The sequence below is a fragment of the Cololabis saira genome, chromosome 16, assembly GCF_033807715.1.
Source record: "Cololabis saira isolate AMF1-May2022 chromosome 16, fColSai1.1, whole genome shotgun sequence".
Classification (NCBI taxonomy): domain Eukaryota; kingdom Metazoa; phylum Chordata; class Actinopteri; order Beloniformes; family Belonidae; genus Cololabis; species Cololabis saira.
Genome location: NC_084602.1, coordinates 18,011,008 through 18,034,524, shown reverse-complemented (window position 1 = coordinate 18,034,524; position 23,517 = coordinate 18,011,008). Strand labels below are relative to the sequence as shown.

The 23,517-nt window shown below is 41.7% G+C and overlaps 2 protein-coding genes across 3 annotated transcripts in view; both read left to right on the top strand.

The window, feature by feature from the left end:
- Window positions 1-12,981: 12,981 nt before the first annotated feature.
- Window positions 12,982-15,977, top strand: timm9 (translocase of inner mitochondrial membrane 9 homolog). Its single transcript, XM_061742964.1, has 4 exons — window positions 12,982-13,284; window positions 13,360-13,405; window positions 15,087-15,182; window positions 15,438-15,977. Exons 2-4 carry the CDS (start codon window positions 13,367-13,369, stop codon window positions 15,570-15,572), a joined length of 270 nt encoding a protein of 89 aa, XP_061598948.1. The 5' UTR covers window positions 12,982-13,284; window positions 13,360-13,366; the 3' UTR covers window positions 15,573-15,977.
- A 4,005-nt stretch (window positions 15,978-19,982) lies between these two features.
- arid4a (AT-rich interactive domain 4A) overlaps window positions 19,983-23,517 on the top strand; it is a 39,586-nt gene continuing 36,051 nt past the window's right edge. The window contains exons 1-2 of one of the 2 annotated variants that reach the window (XM_061743177.1): window positions 19,983-20,070; window positions 22,922-22,971. In XM_061743177.1, the coding sequence (XP_061599161.1) occupies window positions 22,966-22,971 (6 nt within the window). In that variant the 5' untranslated portion in view covers window positions 19,983-20,070; window positions 22,922-22,965. Of the gene's footprint in view, window positions 20,071-22,606; window positions 22,625-22,921; window positions 22,972-23,517 lie in introns of those variants that run through there. The other variant, XM_061743176.1, reaches the window with a different exon arrangement.

The window sequence follows — 23,517 nt, the reverse complement described above, 5'->3', positions numbered from 1 at the left end:
AGAATAAAGTAAAATGTGTAAAGGATATGAGGACTAAAAAGTGCCGGATATGAGTCTTTACAGAAAGTGACGTAGGATGACAGATGACAGATAAAATGTATAAACAGAAATGAACAATATAAACAGAGATGTACAATATGGGGTTTTTAAAGTGTCGGATGTGAGTCTGTACAAATGTTACGGGGTTGGAATATTTACGTTAATGTAACGTAGAGTGGGATGGGGGGGGGGGGGCAGTCTAATTATATACAATAATAATAAATATTAAAAATAAATAATAAAAAATACTGGTATATAAAATAACAGACGGATATTTACAGATGGATATTTACATAATTGCACGTTGCAGTGAATGATATTGCACATTATATTCTAGTATGTACATTTATTCTCAGGTTGTATGTGGTCTACTGTGAGCAGTGCTGGTTGTGTAGTCTCACAGCTGCAGGGAGGAAGGACCTTCTGTAGCGCTCCTTCACACATTTAGGGTGAGGAGCCTGTCGCTGAAGGAGCTCTCCAGCGCTCTGATGGTTCCTTCATGTGGTGGGAGTCCTTCTCCATCATGGATGACAGCTTAGCCATCATCCTCCTCTCTCCCACCACCTGCACTGTGTCCAGAGAGCAACCCACGACAGAGCCGGCCCTTTCAGTGATTTTGTCCAGCCTCCTTCTGTCCACCTTCACAAAGGTCACTTATATTCTTGAATAAAGCCCAGTGGCATGCAGAAAACGTATGACTGCCCTTGCTATCAGTTGGTGGTCCTCATGTTGGCCGAGTAATATTCTAACAGAATATACAAAATAAACCTAGATCTAACAGGGTTCTATATAAAATACTCCTTTCTGCAGAATACTTTTTACACTTCATCAGAACATGTTGAACTGTTTCCGGCCTCCCACACTCACACAACCCACTTGGATGTTTCCTACTTTGTTCAGAAGTTTACCATCTTAGATCTGAAATTCAGCTTCTGATCAACATAACAATAACGTTTCATTTATCTCCAAACAAAAAAATAAAACTTCCTTTAATCAATTAATTGCACCTTTGCAACTTCTTACTTTCAATGAATTATTTCTTAACTCTTATTTTAAATTGAAACATCAATGGATACATCACAAGTGAGATATCCTGATTGATATCTAAGTTCTGATATCTAAGAACTAAGGTCACGTTTGTCTGATACTGCTTTTTAATTTTGCCATATTTTACAAAAGGAAGAAAACTTTCACCGTTAATGCAAAATATGTATTTATTTATTTATGGAAAAACCGGAAGTTTGTTATACTCGTTGACTAACTGGTGGATTTTTCATGACAATTTGTAATAAAGTGCTCAGTGTCTTTGCACCTGTTTGAACCACATGAAAACAGGAATATTTATAATCGTACAAATGTACACGGAATATTTCAAGACCTGTGTGACAGGAACCTGTAATATCATGTATTTATTTAAAAGGTTGCGGCGAATCTGCGAGGCTGGTTCGCTGTGCATCCTTCAGGCTGAAAGCTTTCCTGCCCACATGGGTGTTGATGGCAATGAGAAAGCAGACAATATTGCTAAAAGAGCATTGAAATTGAGTAGTGAGGCAATTGTGGAAATTTCTTTTGGTAAAGGTGAAGCAAAATCATTAATTAGAAAGGCAGTGAGGGACTCATGGCAAAAGGTGTGGGACAACGGTGTAAAAGGGAGACATTTTTATAGCATACAGAAGTCAATTAACGTGAAGGTTTACAAAAGAAAGTGTAGGAGAGAGGAAGTAATCATTTCTAGATTAAAGTAAGGTCATACTAGTTTAAAATCAACTCTGTAAATGGCAAAGTCCGTGTCTGATAAATGTGAGGAGTGTGATTTCACAGAGAGTGTAGAGCATGTGCTTCTTAAATGTGGCAAGTATGAGGTAGAAAGGAACGCTTTAAGAGACGGGGTGTACGAGCTGGGAAGGGAATGGAGTTTAGTAGGGTTATTAGGGAGGAGTGAGGTGATGAGGGATTGTTATAGGGCAATCCTTGTCTTTCTCAAAGATGCAGGGATAGATAATAGGATTTAATGTGGTTATCTTATTTTACTTAGGTATTTCCTTTTTTTCTCTTTTCTTTTCTTTCTCCCCCCCCCCCCCCCCTTTATAATATATTAAGTTAGATTGTAACCTGATGTACTAATTATCCTGATGTTACACACTCCGGTACAGCAGGTGGCGGTATGCACCTAATAACGTTGGTTGTGATCCGCCACTAATCCTAGAGAAGAAGAAACTGTTAAATAATAATACATCCATGGCTGCTGCATGCGCTCCGGCAGACACACAAGCGAGATTTAAAGGAAGCAGTATCATTCCTGTAAACAAACTGCTGCAGTGTGATTCGACCCAGAAAACCTTCATCCGGAACCAAAGAGGCCGAGCAGCAGCAGAGTGAACCCGTCCACATTCAACCTGCAGCAGATAATTCAGCCCACGCAGACGGTAATGGTAGAAGTGGGATTGTTGTAATGGAGCCTGGTGTGGGTCAGGGTTCTGACTGGGCTGGTCTCTCCGCAGGTGAGCCATGGCGGTGCAGGTGTCGGAGTCCGACCAGATCAAACCGGTACCTGCTTCTTTACGCATGGAAATGCATGCAAGCATCACAATGCACTTTATTCACATTTATTCAAGTTTGTAATATAACTGTGCTGAGAGGATGATTCTGTTCAGCTGCTTCTGCAAAGTTACGTCCCAATATGATTATTCAAACCGGGTCGTCTGTACTGTATTGGCCCGAACATAAGATGGTGTTTTTTGCATTGAAATAAGACTGAAAAAGGGGGGTTCGTTCGTCTTACATTCGGGGTCTAAAGGCAGCGAAGTGCACGCTTTTATTTTGAAGGGCAGTGTTTTTGGTGTCATGTTAGCGCGTGGCGGAGAGTTTCACTTCCTCTTTGCTCCGCGACTTTAACCGGCAAGGTACGCATTTTCGCTGCTCTCAGTAATTTAATTGTTTTAGTGGTAAGAGTGAATTCATGTTACTTAAAAATAATTGTAATGTTGGTGTAGTCATTTTGTTATATCGCAGAACTGCTAAAATATTACGTGTCATGAATAAATTTGTATGTCGAGGAGAAGTTGTTGCAGCCTGAGAGTGCAGCTAGGCTGCTATGTAGCTAGCCATGCTGGACGGTACTGTTGAGTCTGGTTGCTAACAGGAGACATTTTGTGATTTTCCTTATGTTGTTACAGAGACAGAAGAGAAGGCATAACAGAAAATGGAGAAACGTAGCGACAAACTGGAAAGAAGAAGTTCGAAGATCGGCCAGGTTAACGGGCAGCTGAGTAGAAGTTACGATGCAACCTTCAAGTTGATGGTGATAAATGAGGCAGAGTCTTCAGACAATAACACAGCGGCTGATAAATATGGCGTCACAGATTGTAATGTACAGAGATGGAGAGCTCAAAAAGATCTCCTCCTAAAAAATGCTCACAGTGAGAGAAAAGCTTTCCGTGGTCCTCAGAGCGGCCGATCCCAAGAGCTCGACAGGAGGGTGTACGCGTACGCGGAGGAGAAAGAAAAGGACGGCATGCCCATCAGCAAAGTCGACATTCAGCTCAAGGCCGTGGAAATAGCCAAAGAGCTAAACATAGCTGACTTCAAAGCAAGCCTCGGCTGGTTTGCAAGAATGATGCGGCGTACCGGACTAAAGCTGCGAAGCAGAAAAAGTATAGCCCAGCAGCCGAGGAGAAGTTATGAAGCAAACTTCAAGTTGATGGTGATAAAAGAGGCAGAGTCTTCAAACAATAACACAGCAGCTGAAAAATATGGTGTCACAGAGTGTAATGTACGGAGATGGAGAGCTCAAAAAGATCTCCTAAAAAATGCTCATAGTGAGAGAAAAGCTTTCCGTGGTCCTCAGAGCGGCCGCTTCCGGGAGCTCGACAGGAGGGTGTGCACGTACGTGGACGAGAAACGAAAGGACAGGATGCCCATCAGCAGAGCCGCCATTCGGCTCAAGGCCGTGGAAATAGCCAAAGAGCTAAACATAGCAGACTTCAAAGCAAGTCTCGGCTGGTGTAGGAGAATGATGAAGCGTCACGGAGTAAGGCTGCGAGACAGAACACTTCTAGCCCAGCGCCTGCCCTCTGACTTTGGAGAGAAGCTGTTGTCTTTTCAGCGCCATGTGATCAGCTTAAGGAAAAAGCACTCTTACCTACTCGATCAGATTGGCAATGCTGAACAGACAGCTGTGTTTTTTGACATGCCAACACCTGTCACTGTACACGAGAAAGGTGAGGAATCTGTTATTCTAAAATCCACTGGAAATGAGAAGAGCCGTGTTACTGTCATGTTAGCCTGCCTCGCAGACGGAACCAAACTCCCTCCGTATGTGGTTTTAAAACGTAAGACAGAACCTAAGGAGGCGACGCCAGCTGGCATTATTGTACGTGCCCAGGAACAGGGCTGGATGGACACCCAGCTTGTAGTGGACTGGCTCAAGGTTGTGTGGGGCAGACGGCGTGGGGGACTCAGAAAAACGAGGAACATGTTGATTTTGGATGCATTTTGTGGACACTTGTCTGATCCGGTCAAAAAACAAGTGAAGTCGATGAACGGCGACTTAGTGATCATTCCGGGGGGAATGACAAGTCAGCTGCAGGTGTTGGATGCTGTGGTCCACAAACCATTCAAAGACAATCTGCGAAAGAAATACACAGAGTGGCTCAACGCACTCACACCGACAGGAACTTTTCAGAAACCTTCGGTGCGTTTGCTCTGTGAGTGGATCCTCCACGCATGGGATGCAATTTCCTCAAAGAGCATCATCCAGGGGTTTAAAAAATGTCTCGTATCAAATGCCCTGGACGGCAGTGAGGATGACGTACTCTGGGAGGAGCCAGCAGAGCAAGAGGTTGGGAGTGAGGACAGTGACACTGAGCACAGCGAGGCAGAGGATGTTTGTGAGGAGTAATGTTCTGACATGACGGATCTCAGCTACTCTCAAGTTTAAACCAGTTGGCCTTCTTCTATTGCAATGTTTTTCCTTATTCAGATTTGTTTCAAGACTACAGTTAGTTAGACTTCACGTTTATGGTTAATGCAGTTATTGCAATTTTGTTGTTTTATCACAGTAGATTGTTTTATTTACATTTCAAAAACCAGAAGCCATTCCTTTACAAATGTGATTCACTTTAGTTTATATATTTAAATGTTCAGATATTAACATGTGATTGACAGTTTTTGCAAGATTCCAATGAGGCAAAATAAAATGCTTTTGATCTCGACTATATTGTTATCATTTTTTTTCATATGTACTGTAATTATTTTCTGTATAAAAATTGAATTTGTTGTTCAAAAAGTCTTTTTTTTACAAACTTGAGTCTTGAAAAAGAAGGGGTCGTCTTATATTAGGGCCAATACGGTATTTGGTCAAAGTCCTCATACTGACTGTTGCAGTTTACAAACTACAGCCTGAAACAAATAACTGCAGAATTGTCACTTAAGTTTTTAGTGTTTTTATTATCAACTCAAGACTGATATCACGACTAATTGTTTTATTTTGTATTTGAAAACTATTACCGATTATGGCGCTCAGTGAAAAATATTACGATTCAAAATATATCAAATATTTCCTCGGTACCAGGATACTCAGAACGTATTATATTCACATACCAATAAAACAAACGCCTTTCATACGGTCAAAGTCAGGCAGTATTAACCAAACTCAAAACAGGAAGTTGTAAAATAGTATTATTTAGCTTCCTGCTTTGACTTTTGGAGTTGCAAAGACAAACTGACAGTCTGGTATCACTTGGTGTACAGTTGTAGATACTTGCAGATTCTGATACCCTAATTTTGCCGAAATGTTTTCAATGCTAGTATGAGAATCAGAACCACTCCCCCCTGAAGGTTCGAGCTCCTTCTGACCTTTAAGACCTCATAGTCCCAGGTCATCCCAGCAGAGCTGGATCTGTCAGACTGCAGGTCTACTGGTGGTTCCAGAGTTCTCAACAGAAGAATGGGAGGCAGAGCCTTCAATTTCCAGATTCCTGGTTCTAATGGACCAACCTCCCAGTTAGTGTTCATTTACAGACTCCCTTATTTATTTAAGATTGGATTTAAACCTTTTATTCATGGCATGCTGAGGCATCATCACTGCGTGTTTCTGATCGGTGTGGACTCTTACCAGGCAGTGTGACAGATGTTACTAAGGCAACTAAACAAAACCATATTACACTGAACAAAAAGACAAAAGTGTTGATCAAATCCACAAAAACACCATCCTTTACACATCTCACCTGGTTTTGTCAGGCCAGCGGTCATTGTGGCATGTCTCCAAAGTAACTGGGGCTTTTTCCGCGGCAGTGAAGACAGGAGCAGGGCCTCTTGTTACCGAGGAGCTTGAAAATCACGTTTCAAAAGAAGATTCCAAACAAACAATTTGTGCTACAAGAAAAATATTTCTTGTCCATCACAGACAGATGTTCACATCACAGTCCTGACACCTCCAGCGTGTCCTTCCACCTTAGATCCACCTGAAGGTGCTGTTTCAAAACTCTTTTACTCTCACAATGCCCCCCTTTACTCAGCAACCAAATCAGAATCAGATTTTATTGGCTAAGTTTGAACATTGCCCAACAAGGAATTTGACTCCGGTAATTTTTCTCACTGTACCCAGATTTAAAAAATAGCAAGCAGTAAATAAACAAATGTGGCACTTATTAACATATATACAATTAAAAAACTGAAAGGTGCAGCAGGATAAGGTAGGCTCTAAATAACAATTTTTTAAAAGTGCTGCGCTTGCCAGTGTTGTGCCATTTACTGTTAAAGTAAGAAATTACTTTTTTTCAAAGACAATTCTTAAAAATGCTGTCTGTAATGTCTTAACAGCTGCTCATAAAATGAAATCTATGAGCAACGTTCAACTTGCAGCAGCTTCTTTAAAGAAGGCTGTGTGTGTTACTGAACGTGTACAAACACCATACACATGAAGGTGCTGCTGGTGTACATGTCCATAAAATATCTTTGAAAACTAATAGTTACAGTCTGCTTGGAGCATCACAATGCACTTTATTCACATTTATTCAAGTTTGTCATATAACTGTGCTGAGAGTATGATTCTGTTCAGCTGCTGCTGCAAAGTTACGTCCCAATCTGATTATTCAAACTGGGTCGTCTGTACTGTATTGGCCCGAATATAAGACGGTGTTTTTTGCATTGAAATAAGACTGAAAAAGTGGGGTTCGTTCGTCTTACATTCGGGGTCTAAATGTAGTGGTGTGATTTTGTTGCGCCATATAATTAACAAGGCAGCGAAGTGCACGCTTTTATTTTGAAGGACAATGTTTTTGCTGTCATGTTTTCTTTTATTTCTTTGAGAGCTGTTAATATGCGGGGAGAAAAGGGTATTAGTGTACACGTTCTTGTTAATGTTCATAATGTTAAACACATATAGGCTATGTCAGGAAATAGGTCTCTGAGTATTACCGGAAGTCTTTTATTTTCTAAACTGCACTTACCGCGTGGCGGAGAGTTTCACTTCCTCTTTGCTCCGCGACTTTAACCGGTAAGGTACGCATTTTCGCTGCTCTCAGTAATTAAATTGTTTTAGTGGTAAGAGTGAATTCATGTTAGTTAAAAATAATTGTAATGTTGGTGTAGTCATTTTGTTATATCGCAGAACTGCTAAAATATTACCTATCATGCATACATTTGTAAGTAGAGGAGAAATTGTTGCAGCCTGAGAGTGCAGCTAGGCTGCTATGTAGTTAGCCATGCTGGACGGTACTGTTGAGTCTGGTTGCTAACAGGAGACATTTTGTGATTTTTCTTATGTTACAGAGCACAGAGAGCGTGCAGAGAGAGAAGAGAAGACATAACAGAAAATGGAGAAATGTAGCGACAAACTGGAGAAAAGAAAGCCGAAGATCGGCCAGGTTAATGGGCTGCTGAGGAGAAGTTACGATGCAACCTTCAAGTTGATGGTGATACAAGAGGCAGAGTCTTCAAACAATAGCACAGCGGCTGATAAATATGGCATCACAGAGTGTAATGTACGGAGATGGAGAGCTCAAAAAGATCTCCTAAAAAATGCTCACAGTGAGAGAAAAGCTTTCCGTGGTCCTAAGAGCGGCCGATTCCAAGAGCTCGACAGGAGGGTCTACGCGTACGCGGAGGAGAAACGAATGGAGGGGAACCCCATGAGCAAAGCAGACATTCAGCTCAAGGCCGTGGAAATAGCCAAAGAGCTAAACATAGCTGACTTCAAAGCAAGCCTCGGCTGGTTTGCGAGAATGATGTGGCGTACCGGACTAAAGCTGCGAAGCAGAACAAGTATAGCCCAGCAGCTGAGGAGAAGTTATGATGCAAACTTCAAGTTGATGGTGATAGAAGAGGCAGAGTCTTCAAACAATAACACAGCAGCTGAAAAATATGGCACCACAGAGTGTAATGTACGGAGATGGAGAGGTCAAAAAGATTGCCTAAAAAATACTCACGGTCAGAGAAAAGCTTTCCGTGGTCCTCAGAGCGGCCGCTTCCGGGAGCTCGACAGGAGGGTGTGCAAGTACGTGGACGAGAAACGAAAGGACGGGATGCCCATCAGCAGAGCCGCCATTCAGCTCAAGGCCGTGGAAATAGCCAAAGAGCTAAACATAGCAGACTTCAAAGCAAGTCTCGGCTGGTGTAAGAGAATGATGAAGCGTCACGGAGTAACGCTGCAACACAATACACTTCTAGCCCAGCGCCTGATTTCTGACTTTGGAGAGAAGCTGTTGTCTTTTCAGCACCATGTGATCAGCTTAAGGGAAAAGCACTCTTACCTACTGGATCAGATTGGCAATGCTGAACAGACAGCTGTGTTTTTTGACATGCCAACACCTGTCACTGTACACGAGAAAGGTGAGGAATCTGTTATTCTAAAATCCACTGGAAATGAGAAGAGCCGTGTTACCGTCATGTTAGCCTGCCTCGCAGACGGAACGAAACTCCCTCCGTATGTGGTTTTAAAACGTAAGACAGAACCTAAGGAGGCGATGCCAGCTGGCATTATTGTACGTGCCCAGGAACAGGGCTGGATGGACACCCAGCTTGTAGTCGACTGGCTCAAGGTTGTGTGGGGCAGACGGTGTGGGGGACTCAGAAAAACGAGGAACATGCTGATTTTGGATGCATTTTGTGGACACTTGTCTGATCCGGTCAAAAAACAAGTGGAGTCGATGAACGGCGACTTAGTGATCATTCCGGGGGGAATGACAAGTCAGCTGCAGGTGTTGGATGCTGTGGTCCACAAACCATTCAAAGACAATCTGCGAAAGAAATACACAGAGTGGCTCAACGCACTCACACCGACAGGAACTTTTCAGAAGCCTTCGGTGCGTTTGCTCTGTGAGTGGATCCTCCACGCATGGGATGCAGTTTCCTCAAAGAGCATTATCCAGGGGTTTAAAAAATGTCTCATATCAAATGCCCTGGACGGCAGTGAGGAAGACGTGCTCTGGGAGGAGCCAGAGGTTGGGAGTGAGGACAGTGACACTGAGCACAGCGAGGCAGAGGATGTTTGTGAGGAGTAATGTTCTGACATGACAGATCTCAGCTACTCTCAAGTTTAAACCAGTTGGCCTTCTTCTATTGCAATGTTTTTCCTTATTCAGATTTGTTTCAAGACTACAGTTAGTTAGACTTCACGTTTATGGTTAATGCAGTTATTGCAATTTTGTTGTTTTATCACAGTAGATTGGCTTCTGGTTTTTGAAATGTAAATAAACCATTCATTTACAAATGTGATTCACTTTAGTTTATATATTTAAATGTTCAGATATTAACATGTGATTGACAGTTTTTGCAAGATTCCAATGAGGCAAAATAAAATGCTTTTGATCTCAAATATATTATCATTCTTTTTCATATGTACTGTAATTATGTTCTGTATAAAAGTTTAATTTGGTGTTCAAAAAGTCTTTTTTTCAAACTTGAGTCTTGAAAAAGAAGGGGTCGTCTTATATTCGGGCCTATATGGTATTTCGTCAAGTCCTCAAACTGACTGTTGCAGTTTACAAACTACAGCCTGAAACAAATAGCTTCAGAATTGTCACTTAAGTTTTTAGTGTTTTTATTATCAACTCAAGACTGATATCACGATTAATTGTTTTATTTTGTATTTGAAAACTATTACCGATTATGACGCTCAGTGAAAAATATTATGATTCAAAATATATCAAATATTTCCACGGCACTAGGATACTCCTCAGAACGTATTATATTCACATACCAATAAAACAAACACCTGTCATACGGTCAAAGTCAGGCGGTATTAACCAAACTCAAGACAGGAAGTTGTAAAATAGTTATTATTTAGCTTCCTGTTTTGACTTTTGGAGCTGCAAAGACTAACTGACAGTCTGGTATCACTTGGTGTACAGTTGTAGATACTTGCAGATTCTGATACCCTAATTTTGGCCAAATGTTCTCAATGCTAGTATGAGAATCAACTACTCCCCCCTGAAGGTTCAAGCTCCTTCTGACCTTTAAGACCTCATAGTCCCAGGTAGTGATGCACCGAAATGAAAATTTGTGGCCGAAACCTAAAATAATAAACACTTGGCCCAATACTGAACAATGGTTCTTCGCAGTTTTTCATTTATTTCGCCAATTTTTTCACCATTGTATAAATCAAATAAATGTGCTTTAGGCATGCTTTTCAAAGAAAAAAATCTTTTACAAAATTACAAGGTAGAAAATATTTATCCAACATAAAAAACTGAACATTTTTTAATTTCCCAGCATTTTTTCTATTATGGCATCTAATCCCTATTTTAAACAGGCCTTGGATGTCTTAAAAACAAGCTTTTGATTGTTTTTGCTAAATAAATGAGAAATTCAGCCTCTGAGCCATGTCTTTATCATCCCATTCTCTAACCTCCTCTATGTGGGATTCTGAGTAGGCTATGATAATGAGGCACTGAGCTGATTGGCTGCCTGAATGACGCGATACACCGCTACGAAAAAATGGCGGAAGCTCCGGCCAGCGGAGTTTCACCGTGTCCTAACTGCATGCGATGCGAGCGAGCATCAGTGACAAAATCAACTCCATCCATCCATTTGCTTTATTTTCTATTGGACTGTCCTAACTGGCTGTGAGCATCGCTGCGCGGTGCACTGTTTTAAGCTGAATATTTCTCGGACGCCCTGCTTCTATTTTCTTCCTGTCGCTCGCGTTGAAAGCCGGTTGAAAGCGCTGTAGGAAACAGTCATGGATGAGGAACGGCTGATCCAGTTAGTTGAAATGAAAAGTTATCTCTATGATACCTCCTCATTTCACTACAAAAACCTCAATAAAGTGGCAGCTGGCTGGAGGGAGATGGACAGAGAGCGTCCGATGTCACGCAGTGCGAAGCGATAGACGCTCGCATGCAGTTACATGGTTTTATAGTTGTGGGCGTGGTTTGATTTTGGTTACGTAACGAAAATGCGCAGAATCTGAACGGCTCGTAGAAGCCACATTACACTGGATGGCTCATCCGGGCGGCTGTACACACACTGCAGAATTTGGTTGCTTTCCTCCTTCTCTGAGTTGGCTGAGGGGACTCCACTTTATATATGTTAAAGCAAGAAAAAACTTGTTTTTCATATTAGGTCCCCTTTAAAGGGGACCTATTATGGCATCTAATACCTATTTTAAACAGGCCTTGGATGTCTTAAAAACAAGCTTTTGATTGTTTTTGCTAAATAAATTAGAAATTCAGCCTCTGAGCCATGTCTTTATCTTCCCATTCTCTAACCTCATTATCTACGTGGGATTCTGAGTGGGCTAGGAGGCTATGATAATGAGGCACTGTGCTGATTGGCTGTGCTGAACAAGCTCAGCTTCCTGCAGAGGTCCTGTCCACTCTGGTCCTGCTTGTAGACAGCATCACTGTTGGATCTCCAGTCCAGGTGAACGCAGATGTGTTTGTACTCCTTCACCACATCCAGCTCTTCTCCCAGGCTGGAAAGACCATATGTGTGTTTATATATATAATCTGCGATGGACTGGGTTTACCCCTGCTTCTTGCCTGAAAATTAACTGGGACAGGCTCCAGCAGACTCCCGTGACCCTGCAATGGATAAGCGGGTATAGATAATGGATGGATGGATGGATATATATATATATATATATATATATATATATATATATATATATATATATATATATGTATATGTATATATAGTATATTTTTATATATGTATATGTATATATATATATATATATATATATATATATATATATATATATATATATATATATATATACATATATATGTATATGTATGTATATGTATATATATATATATATATATATATATATATATATATATATATATATATATATATATATATTGATTAATATATATATGTCAAAAAGACCTGGATGGATGGGTATATTTTGATTAATATAATAATGACTAGAATTATTATTATAATTACTACTTTGTTCAGAACTTTACCATCTTAGATCTGAAATGCAGCTTCTGATCTATTCTAATTTATTCAGCGAATATTTCTCCAGACAAAATAAAACTTCCTTTAATCAATTAATTGCACTTTTGCAACTTCTTAATTTGAATTAATTAATTTTTAAATGTTATTTTAAATTGAAACATCAAAGGAAACATCACAAGTGACATATCCTGAATGATGTAACTAAGGTCACGTTTGTCTGTTTTTGCTTTTTAATTTCGCCATATTTTACAAAAAGAAGAAAACTTTCACCGTTAATGCAAAAATATGTATTCATTTATTTATTTATTTATTTATTGAAAAACCGGAAGTTTGTTCTTTGACTAACTGGTGGATTTTAAGCGCCACTTTCGTGACAATGTGTGATAAAGTCTTCAGTGTTTTTGCACCTGTTTGAACCACATAAAATCAGGAATATATATAATCGTACAAATGTACATGGAATATTTCAAGACCGTTGTGACAGGAACCTGTAATATCATGTATTTATTTAAAAGGTTGCGGCGAATCTGCGAGGCTGGTTCGCTGTGCGTCCTTCAGGCTGACAGCTGCTGCACGCGCTCCGGCAGACACACAAGCGAGATTTAAAAGAGGCAGTTTTGAGTTTAAAGGGTAATTCTTGTGTTCTGTTTAGGATTAACGTTTGAGGAGGATCCTGAGTGGTTTATCGTATCATTCCTGTAAAAGAACTGCTGCAGTGTGATTCGACCCAGAAAACCTTCATCCGGAACCAAAGAGGCCGAGCAGCAGCTGAGTGAACCCAGAGAGAACCCGTCCAGATTCAACCTGCAGCAGATAATTCAGCCCACGGAGACGGTAATGGTAGAACTGGGATTGTTGTAATGGAGCCTGGTGTGGGTCAGGGTTCTGACTGGGCTGGTCTCTCCGCAGGTGAGCCATGGCGGTGCAGGTTACGGAGTCCGACCAGATCAAACAGGTAAAAGCCTATTAACGCATGGAAATGCAGTTCGTACAGCCGGTTACGCCTATTTCTTGCAGCCAAAACGTTAACACTATAAACATAGACCGTATATAAATTCGTTACAAGTATTGGACATCTGAAACCAGTTCTGATGGAAACCAGGACCAGCAGAGCTCTGATGGGACCTCCATCACTGGTTCTGCCCACGTGGGTGGGGTGGGGGTCAAAAGGTTCCAGCTGACTTCAGCTTGAAAGCACCTGAGATGCTCCTCTGGCTCCTCTGGCTCCTACAGCTCCTACAGCGGGTCCCCAGCAGAGGGTCTGCAGAGCTACTGCCAGTACTCGAGTTGTTAAAAAAAAATAAATAAATCAGGGGGGATGGTGGATTTTATCATATGGGGACAGATAATTTGTGCTGATTACAAATAATATAATATATTACAAATAATAGCACTGACCAAAACACCTGCAGAAACACTGCAGGAATGACATAGCAGCAGTTAAATGCAGCCTTCTGTAAGCTTTAAATATCCACTGGGCTTACACCAAATACATCAAAACACAACAATAAAAAACAGTTTTCTGAACTTATCAATATGACTCTGTCCTTCACAGGATAAGTAAAATGGATCACTGCAAAAACTCAAAATCTTAACAAGAATATTTGTCTTATTTCTAGTTAAAATGTCTCATTTTAGTAAAAAAATCTCATTACACTTAAAACAAGACTCATCACTGGAAAAAAAACACAATTTTCACCTGTTTCAAGTAGATTTTCACTTGAAATAAGTAGAAAAATCTGCTAGTGGAACAAGTTTTTTTGCTTGTAATAAGAAGATAAATCCCACTGGCAGATTTTCCTACTTATTTGAAGTGAAAATTTACTTGAAACAGATGAAAATTGTCAAATAAGTTATTTTTCTGCTGTTATTTTTCTGGTGCTGACTAAATGTTGAAATAGCAGTAAAACCACATTCATTGATGAAATGACATAAGGGATGGAAAGGAGGGATGGCAGTTTTACAGGGGGGATGATTTGGAACCGTTTTTATTTCAGGGGGGGATGATTTTAACTGTTTTTATTTCAGGAGGAATGCCATCTCCCCTCAACTCGAGTACTGTCTACTGCTCAACATCTGCAACAGGACCTCCCGTTTCAAACGTCATTTCAGTGGTGAACTTGGAAGGGCAGCTGTGTTTAACTGATGCTCTCAGCTAAACTTTGTCCTCGAATCCTTCCAGACCGACCCACAACCAGTCAAGGGGGTCTGTTAATTAACAGCACCACAAAACGTAGTCTCTTTAAAATATTAATTCATTATGTTCTGTTAGGTCTTTATTTACAAATACAGTTCTAAGTGCTAACCAGGTAAAGTGATGCCAGCTGGCCATTGGCTGTCCCGGCCACCAATCAAAGATTACCCCCTTAATTATGCACATTAGAGGATTTTCTTTCTTCTAATTTATTTTTCTTATACTGCATTTGGTTTAATGATGAAACACAGATGTTTCTCTTGTTTAGTACTTTCTTCATCTCTCACGTTGTTTTACAACCGAGTCTCCATGTTTTCCTTCCTGTGTCCAGTTGACACACCAAGCACCTTCCTACGTGTCTGTATGACATTTGTAGTGTCACCTCTGCTCCTCATCTGCTTGATGCTTGTAACAGATGGATGTTTTCTGCTTTAACTCTCAGTTTAAGGAGTTTCTGGGAACGTACAACAGAGTGACGGAGAACTGCTTCATGGACTGTGTCAAAGATTTCACCACAAGAGACGTCAAGCCTGAGGAGGTAAATAAGAAAGGACAAAATCATCATAATCTGGTTGTTCAGCCATGTTATAGTTTTTTTTTTGTTTTTTTTTTACTACAAAACAAACATGATGGTTTCAGACTTGTCTTCCTTCAGTAACTAACAGAACCTATTCTGAACTTCTTAGTTTCATTTTTACATCAGATCAGTTGCAGAGGATTCAGAGATGTCTTTTTACTAGGACAAAGCCACTGTTGCCTGTCGTTGTTGATTATACTGCTGGTTCTTTTCCAGTCCAGCTGCTCCGAGTCCTGCCTGCAGAAGTACCTGAAGATGACGCAGCGGATCTCCATGCGCTTCCAGGAGTATCACATTCAACAGAATGAGGCTCTGGCCGCCAAGGCCGGCCTGCTGGGACAGCCTCGCTGAGTTACTCTGACGAAGAAACCGGACCAGTTCTGGTCCAGCAGGTCCACAACCACCAGAACACATTCAACAGCCGCAGCTCTTCATGCTCCAGTGTACAACTGAGCTGAAGCCCTGCCCTTCCTCACAGAAAGACCCCCCCCCCCTCCTGACCTGAAGCTCCTCCACCATGTGGTTCCTTCCGTTCCTGAGTCTCAGTGGAAGAAAAAACAAAATCACTCTTTCAGATGCTTGTGTCAGAGCACGATGGGGAATGTGCTTTTTAGGTTTTGACATCTGCGCAAAAATGTTTCATGTATCCTTTAATGTGATTTTAGTTGTATGATGAAATAATTTTGTCTTTTTTTTTTAAAGCAAACATTCAATCTGATATTTGTTTGACATTTGGAAATAAATCTAACAACAGTTTTTTTTGTTCTTTTTAATCTTTCACTGACAGGTTAACTTTTACTTGCATTTGTAAGTATGTAAGTATGCATCTGTTTCTACATTTCAGACCAGCAACAGTCAAAACAGTAGAAATCAGTGCTATAAGGAAGATAAGTAAAAACATAATGTTATTTCTAACAAATGATGTCAACAGGTGATTGTAATGATTATTTGGTATAAAATCTGCATCAGTGAAGTGCTGAATCTTTGAGAAGCAATAATGGACATTATTGGATCCTATCTTTATTCACAGCTTAGAGGTCAAGTTTAACAGAAGAGCTATCTTCAGTTCAATAATACTTATTAGGCCCAAAGGGGAAATTAGATTAAGTAGTGGTGAGAGAAAGCTAATTTTAATATATTTCATGGTTTAGGGTTAGGGCTGAAGCAGTTTCAGATACTTTTCACTGCAAGTTTATGCTGCAATGTCAGTGATTCATTCACCAAACCTTGTAGTTCGTTGAACAAAGGTCCCGAGTGATATTCAAAGACTTAAACTACCAAAATTAGGCTTAGCAAGTCCAAGAGCAATCCCATGCAATACTTTAAAATATAAGGATTTTGATGTATTTGTCAAAGCAATGGAATTGCCAAGAAGCAGCTGGATCACAAACATCTGTGTTTCAAGTCAGCTACTACAATATGAAGTCAGAGCTCTGATCAACATCTGAACGATTCAGCGTATTCCAGGTATTTGCTACACTGAAGGCAACATCCCTGCCCATTACTATCATGTCAGCAGCACTGTGTTCTCACAATCCTGCACCTGATGGTATGGAGGTGCATTAGTGTCCGTGGAAAGGGCAGCTGCCATGTCTGGAAGGGAAACATTAACTTTGAAAGGTATATGAAAGTTGAAGAGTAACACATGCGCTCATGCAAACAACATTTTTCAGAGAAGGCTTTACATCTTTTAGCAAGTTAAATAACATACATCCATCAATGTGAGATTCTGCAGCACCTCTTCAACCTCAGTCTGAGCCAGAAGAAGGTTCGAGTCCTGTGGGAGACATCCTGCCTTGCTTGAGTTCCAAAATGATCTCATCCATCTTCTCCTAATGACACAATAATCTGTAGCTCTAACATCCCACATCTTGAAAGTCCTGGAGAAACTTTTACAGGCCCATCTGAATAAGCAAACAAACACCTTCCAGGACCGACTGCAGTTTACTTAATGTCATGGGGTTGGAGTTGAAGATGCCATCATAAACCTGCGTCAACAAACCCAGAGTCATCACGACAAAGTGTTCTTGTTCTTTGATTTCTCCAGTGCATTTAACACCATCCAGCCTGCATTACTGCACAAGAAACTCCAGAAGACACAGGTGGAGGCCTCCACAATCACCTGGATTACTGAATACAGTTTGAGAGTGAATGGTTGTGTGTCTGACCAAGTGGTCAGCAGCACCGGAGCACCACTCCTCTTCACACTGTACACCTCAGACCTCCAGTACAAGTACGAGTCCTGTCGCCTGCAGAAACACTCAGATGGTTCTGCAGTTGTGGGGTGTCTCGGGGATAGACCAGAGACTGAGGACAGAGAACTGGTGGTGGATTTTAGGAGATCCAGAACTGCTGCAACACAGACCTCGGCTAGAGATCCTTCAGACCGCTGTGGGAGAGCCTTCCTACCCGCCGCAATAAACCTTTAAAATGATTCTTTGAAGACACATAAATCATGAAAACTACTGGCGCAATTAATTTCCCTTTGGGGATTGATAAAGTATTTTTGAATGTAATTGAATACAACATACTGGAAATTTGACCAACTCAAACATTTGGTCTATCATTACACAAGAATAGGACTTACTGTTGAAAGGTTCCAGTCCTATATCAGACTGAAAGGGACAACTGTCCTCATGAAGAACTCAATCAACCTGTCTCTCCCTGTAGGACACTGATTAACATCACCCCATTCCTCGCCTTTTTGAGAGGCGTTATCGTGAAATTCAGGACTACCTTAATGTGTACTTAAGATGGTACATTTCCTTAGTTTAAACGTGTGATATTTTTTACATGAAACAAATGTTATCTCTAAAATATATGGAAACATGTCCCCAGCATCCATTTATTGATTCATCAACATAAAAGTCGTATGTGTCTGTTCACAAGCGTGTTCAATGTTTAGATTTTCCTATGAAGTTTGGTAGGTGAGAGGATTTCCAGTAGTACCGAGGCGCGGCTCTCGGCGCTGTTTGGTAACAACTCAGTTGGCCAGAGTGCTGGATACCAGAACCAAGTGGTGCCTACTCAGAACCAATCTGATGCCATACATCCATTTCAGCAAAGTTACCTCCAGAGTTTGGTGTTGTGGTTGCTATATCCTCCAGCTCAAAACAGGAAAGTATAAAGGTCGTATTTCATAACTTCTTGTGCTGACTTTTATAAGAATTGGGATTCTGTTTGTGGAAATGATGTGGTATTGGATGGTACATAGATCTAAACCTTATATTTGGCAGAATTGTTCCATATTTTTAATGCTGGTGTCTGAACAAATCTAGTGTATTTAAATAAGTTTCCACTCATGTGTCCATTGATTGTGGATGGTGGTATGATAACTGCTTACGTTGGTATAACGTGGAAGGAGATCTTTTCCAACAGGACCTTAAGTGTGGATTAGTTTCACCTTTGGTCTCCCCCTTAGTCCATGCTAGTATGAACTTTGACATTTATCTCTAAAATATATGGAAACGTGTCCCCAGCATCCATTTATTGATTCATCAACATAAAAGTCGTATGTGTCTGTTCACAAGCGTGTTCAATTTTTAGATTTTGCTATGAAGTTTGGTGAGAGGAGCACGTACCGAGGCGGGGCTCTCGGCGCTGTTTGGTACAAACAAGGAAGCCCGCTCAGCCAATCACAACCCGCCCCTGCTGGAACCAACCCCAACCAGCCAATAGGCGTCTTCCTCGCCGTCCTTCTCGTTTTCGCCTCAGCTCCATTCTGATTGGTCAATCCGCGAGGCAGTTGCAGTCATTTCCATAGACATAAAAACGTAGACGCCCCATCGAGCGCTGAGCCGCTGAGCACGTACGTCAACGTCGCCGCCATATTGGATGTGGCAAGACTGAAACTAAATACAAGACTGAAACTAATACAAGTAAATCGACTTATTTTCATAAAGCGCCTTTATACAAAGAAATTTACGTTTTACGTCTCATTTATTCATTCACACGCTAATATACTTGGGAAACAGTTTAGGCACCAAATATAATATATTTAATTTTCTCATATGGCAAAAATAAGAACTTTATTAATCCCGCATAGGAGTAATTCTCTCATTTTTTTCATCAACAAAGCATATTTTACATAAAAATATTTCAAAATTTTCAAGTAACAAAATAACATATTTGAACAATTTTTCTGATTTTTTCAGTTATTTTATTGTCTGAAAAAATGGTTCAAATGTTATTTTATTGTCTGAAAAATGGTTCAGATATGTTATTTGAAAAATTTTAAATTAGTTCTGTTGATGAGAAAATATGTTTCTCTATTTTTATTATTATTGTGAGGGGGGATATTGTTTTTTAGCACTACCTTGTTCTCTATAGCTGATATTACATGAATTACTCCTATGTGAGCTCAATAAAGTTCTTATTTTTGCCATCTGAGAAAATTAAATATATTATATTTGGTGCCTAACTGTTTCCCAAGTATATTAGTGCGTGTGTGAATGAATAAAAGAGACGTAAAACGTAAATTTCTTTGTAGAAAGGCGCCTTATGAAAATTTACTTGTATTAGTTCAGAGCGCAGTCTTGCCACGTCCAATATGGCGGCGACGTTGACGTATCGCAGCAGCGGGCAAGAACACTCGATGCGGCGTCTACGTTTATATGTCTATGGTCATTTCCCTCGTGGCGCCGCGTTTGCTTCGACCAATAGCGACAGCGCATGACGTCCGTCTAATGGCAATGCGGGAAACGTCCGACCAATCAGATCTCTCCATTGTGACTACCGCTGTCACCGCAGCCAATCAGAGCGCGGGGAGCGCAGCTCGGGGCTCAACAGCTTGTTGTTCGTGTATCGCTTTGCAGCTCGACCGAGAGAGGAAGCAGCCGAGGAGGTGAATGTAAGTATAAATGTGTGTTTTCTGTGTAGAAAAACACCATTCTGCGGCGGGGGAAAGCGGGAGGCGGGCTGGGGACAGGGGGGCGGCTGGATGTCAGCGCAGAGCCCGGCTGGCTGGGGGCTGCGGTCCGCGGCGGGCTGTGGAGAAATGTGAAGCTCCTGCGCCTTTGTGGAGCCGCTTATTAAATAAATAACTTCTCGCTCGGCGCCTTTCAGCCGCTTATGGCACAAACCGTCGCATCGCCAGCTCGACACTCGCTTCGTTGTTGGATCCGAGCAGGGCTGCGGGCGGTCGTGTCTCGCAGCGGTGCCGTTATCGCCGGACACTTTAGAGCTGATCCCGGCTAGTGGAGTAATGCCGCGTTCCATTTGTCCTCGGAAGTCGGAATTTCCCAGTTCCCAGTCGGAATTTTCAACTGGAACGCCCCTCGAAGTGGGATTTCCTACTGGGAAAGTGGGAGAAGCTTCACCACCCCCGAGTTACCATTCAAAGATGGCTGCCATTCCCAGTTCCCAGTTCCGATTTCCGAGGTAAATGGAACGCGGCATTAGCCGTCCGGCTAGCGTCGATGTGGAGGGGGGGCAGCCCGGGGCTCCTCCGTGGGGGGGTCTGGGCCAGGGGTCGGTGGTGTAGCGGTGGTCCCCCCCAGCACCGTCCCACCAGGAGGTCGGGTCGGGTTGGTCAGGGGGGGCATGGGAAAGTTAAGGCTGATTTATGGTTCTGCGTTACACCGACGCAGAGCTTACGGCGTAGGGTACGCGGCGACGCACACTGTACGGTGTGCGTCGCCGCGTACTCTACGCCGTAGGCTTAACGCAGAGGCATAAATCACGCTTTAGCCGAGCTCAGTGACATGGCGAGGTGTGATGGCGACGTGACTCGGAGCGGGAAGCGGGAGGCTCGGTTCGGGGGAGGCTTCTGTCTCAGGACGACTAACCCGCCCTGAGACCCTCCTGGCCCGGGTGGGGGGCTGGGCTGGTGTCAGCTGCTGGTCAGGTATTAGCTGGGGCTGGGGGGGAGGCTAGTCCGCTAGCTCTGGACCACACTCTGACCCCACACACAACCGAACCCAGATCCGCCTTCGTGTATCCGCCGATCCAGATCTGATACCTTCGATAAGAGGGAGACACTGACGGCACCGGGCCTGATCAGTACTGCCTTCCTGGCTCTGAACAACAAAATGCAGCACATGTTATGTACATCCACATGTAGATGTTAGGATTCTTTTTTTTTTTATTATTTATCATTAATATAAGCAAGAAACAACATTTAAACTCTTTGGAGTCAACAATGTTTCTGAACTAGACTCCCCTAGGCTTCTGAACTAAGCATTTTATTTGTACTTGACAGAGGCTTCCACTGTGTTTGCCCTAAAGTCTGTAATTCAACTGGAGAAGTCGGGAAAACCTCAACTACTCTGACTTTACAGTCCAACACTCAGCTAATGTTACCGTTTACAACTGTTTCTTTTTTTAATTCACAGTAAGTACGACATACACATAGTACTGTTTACGTTTTATCAGGAGATGTGTTTCTACATGTATGTGTTAAGTACCAGGCACATCCGGGGTGATGTCATTCCAGTACTGGTTTCTTAGGTAACGGAAAATGTCAAAGTTCATACTAGCATGGACTAAGGGGGAGACCAAAGGTGAAACTAATCCACACTTAAGGTCCTGTTGGAAAAGATCTCCTTCCACGTTATACCAACGTAAGCAGTTATCATACCACCATCCACAATCAATGGACACATGAGTGGAAACTTATTTAAATACACTGGATTTGTTCAGACACCAGCATTGAAAAATGGAACAATTCCGCCAAATATAAGGTTTAGATCTATGTACCATCCAATACCACATAATTTCTACAAACAGAATCCCAATTCTTCTAAAAGTCAGCACAAGAAGTTATGAAATACTACCTTTTATAATTTCTTGTTTTGAGCTGGAGGATAGAGCAACCACAACACCAAACTCTGGAGGTAACTTTGCTGAAATGGATGTATGGCATCAGATTGGTTCTGAGTAGGCGCCACTTGGTTCTGGTATCCAGAATTGGTATGTAAAAGGAACTGGTGGTATTGAAACATCTCGATTGAAAACTGCTGGGAATAGTTTCTTTTCCCTGCACACTTTTCTATGGAAGTCTTTCTGCCAGCACATACAGTACATGCAGTACATTCAGTACAGCTGATACCAACAACCACAGAGTCAGTTCTGTTTCCATGTTGGTTGTTTACGTCGTCATCAAAGCTTGTTTGTGTGTCATTTTTCAGTGATGATCCTAGTGAAGGCCCTTCACTAGCTACCTGTGGCTGCTCCAGTGAAACACACGTCTTTGTCACTTGCCCACAAGGGGATCTCAGTGTCCACACCTGTCTCTATGAATTCTATCGTAAAAGTTTTACCGCGCTCTTCACAAGAGCTGACTGGCCGTGTCCTCTCCTGCGCACAACAAGGTGTTGAGAATTGTCCTCTTCCAAAAACAGCTTCTGTTGTGAACTGTGCTCCCGTTTTGACTTCCTGAGCTGCACCTGAATGTCGTCTTAGTGGTGCGTGGCTGCACTTATTTAAATATTGTTTTACATGCAGTGGACTTGTGGTCCACTATGTTTGTGTAGTTTGATTGTATTCCGCTGTTGTAAGTCGCTTCAGATAAAATCCTCTGCAAAATGGCATGGATGTTATTTGCGTCTTCGGTGAATTGAGTGCGTTAAAATGTTCCTCTCCAGTTGTAGGTGTGCTTCATTTTCAAACTGAAGCAGTTGGCGAGGGTGATAAATACAAGCCACATAAAGAATAACACTGACTTCATTAATTGTGCCTCTCATTGTGCTTTTGTCTTTCAGTGCTCTGAAATATTGGAGCTGGACTCCCTTTAACAGCCGGAGAGATGAAGGTGAGTGTTTGGCCTTTGACACAACTGGAACATCCTTTTTCCTCTGAGCGCCATGTCTTCCCACAGCAGATAGTGTGGCCCTCCCACAGGCCCTGAACACCTCATACCTGCCTCGTTCAACTTCACAACGTCATCTGAGTCCAGTTGGCCAGTTGACTATGAGACTCAAATTCGTGATCAGATTTCTAACGTGTGTTAGAGTGGTACCATACTGACTTGTGTGGTAAACAGAATGAGAGTCAACATCAGCAGCGAAACCCTGTCACCCAGGGTCACTAAAGAAAAGGAAGTGCAGATGCCTTGTTTTATTACACCAACATTGTTGTTCCTGTTGTTTAACACAGTTTTTGAAAAGGATTGTTAAGACAGAGACAGAGTTTTTCAGGTACCACAAAGTTTTTTTATTTGGGGATATCAATTAGGATTCCATTCTCTGGAAGTTTAATAGAGCCAAGATCCTGGATTTTCAGTTTGGATCTGGACTGTAATTAACAAAGATTTATAGGGATTTTATGAAAAGATAAATAAAAAAGAGAGAGAGACTAG

Coding starts and splice junctions, on each gene's coding strand:
- timm9 (XM_061742964.1), top strand. CDS start 13,367: ATGGCGGTGCAGGTTACGGAGTCCGACCAGATCAAACAG. Junction 13,406..15,086: donor AGTCCGACCAGATCAAACAG/GTAAAAGCCTAT, acceptor TTTAACTCTCAG/TTTAAGGAGTTTCTGGGAAC. Junction 15,183..15,437: donor GAGACGTCAAGCCTGAGGAG/GTAAATAAGAAA, acceptor GTTCTTTTCCAG/TCCAGCTGCTCCGAGTCCTG.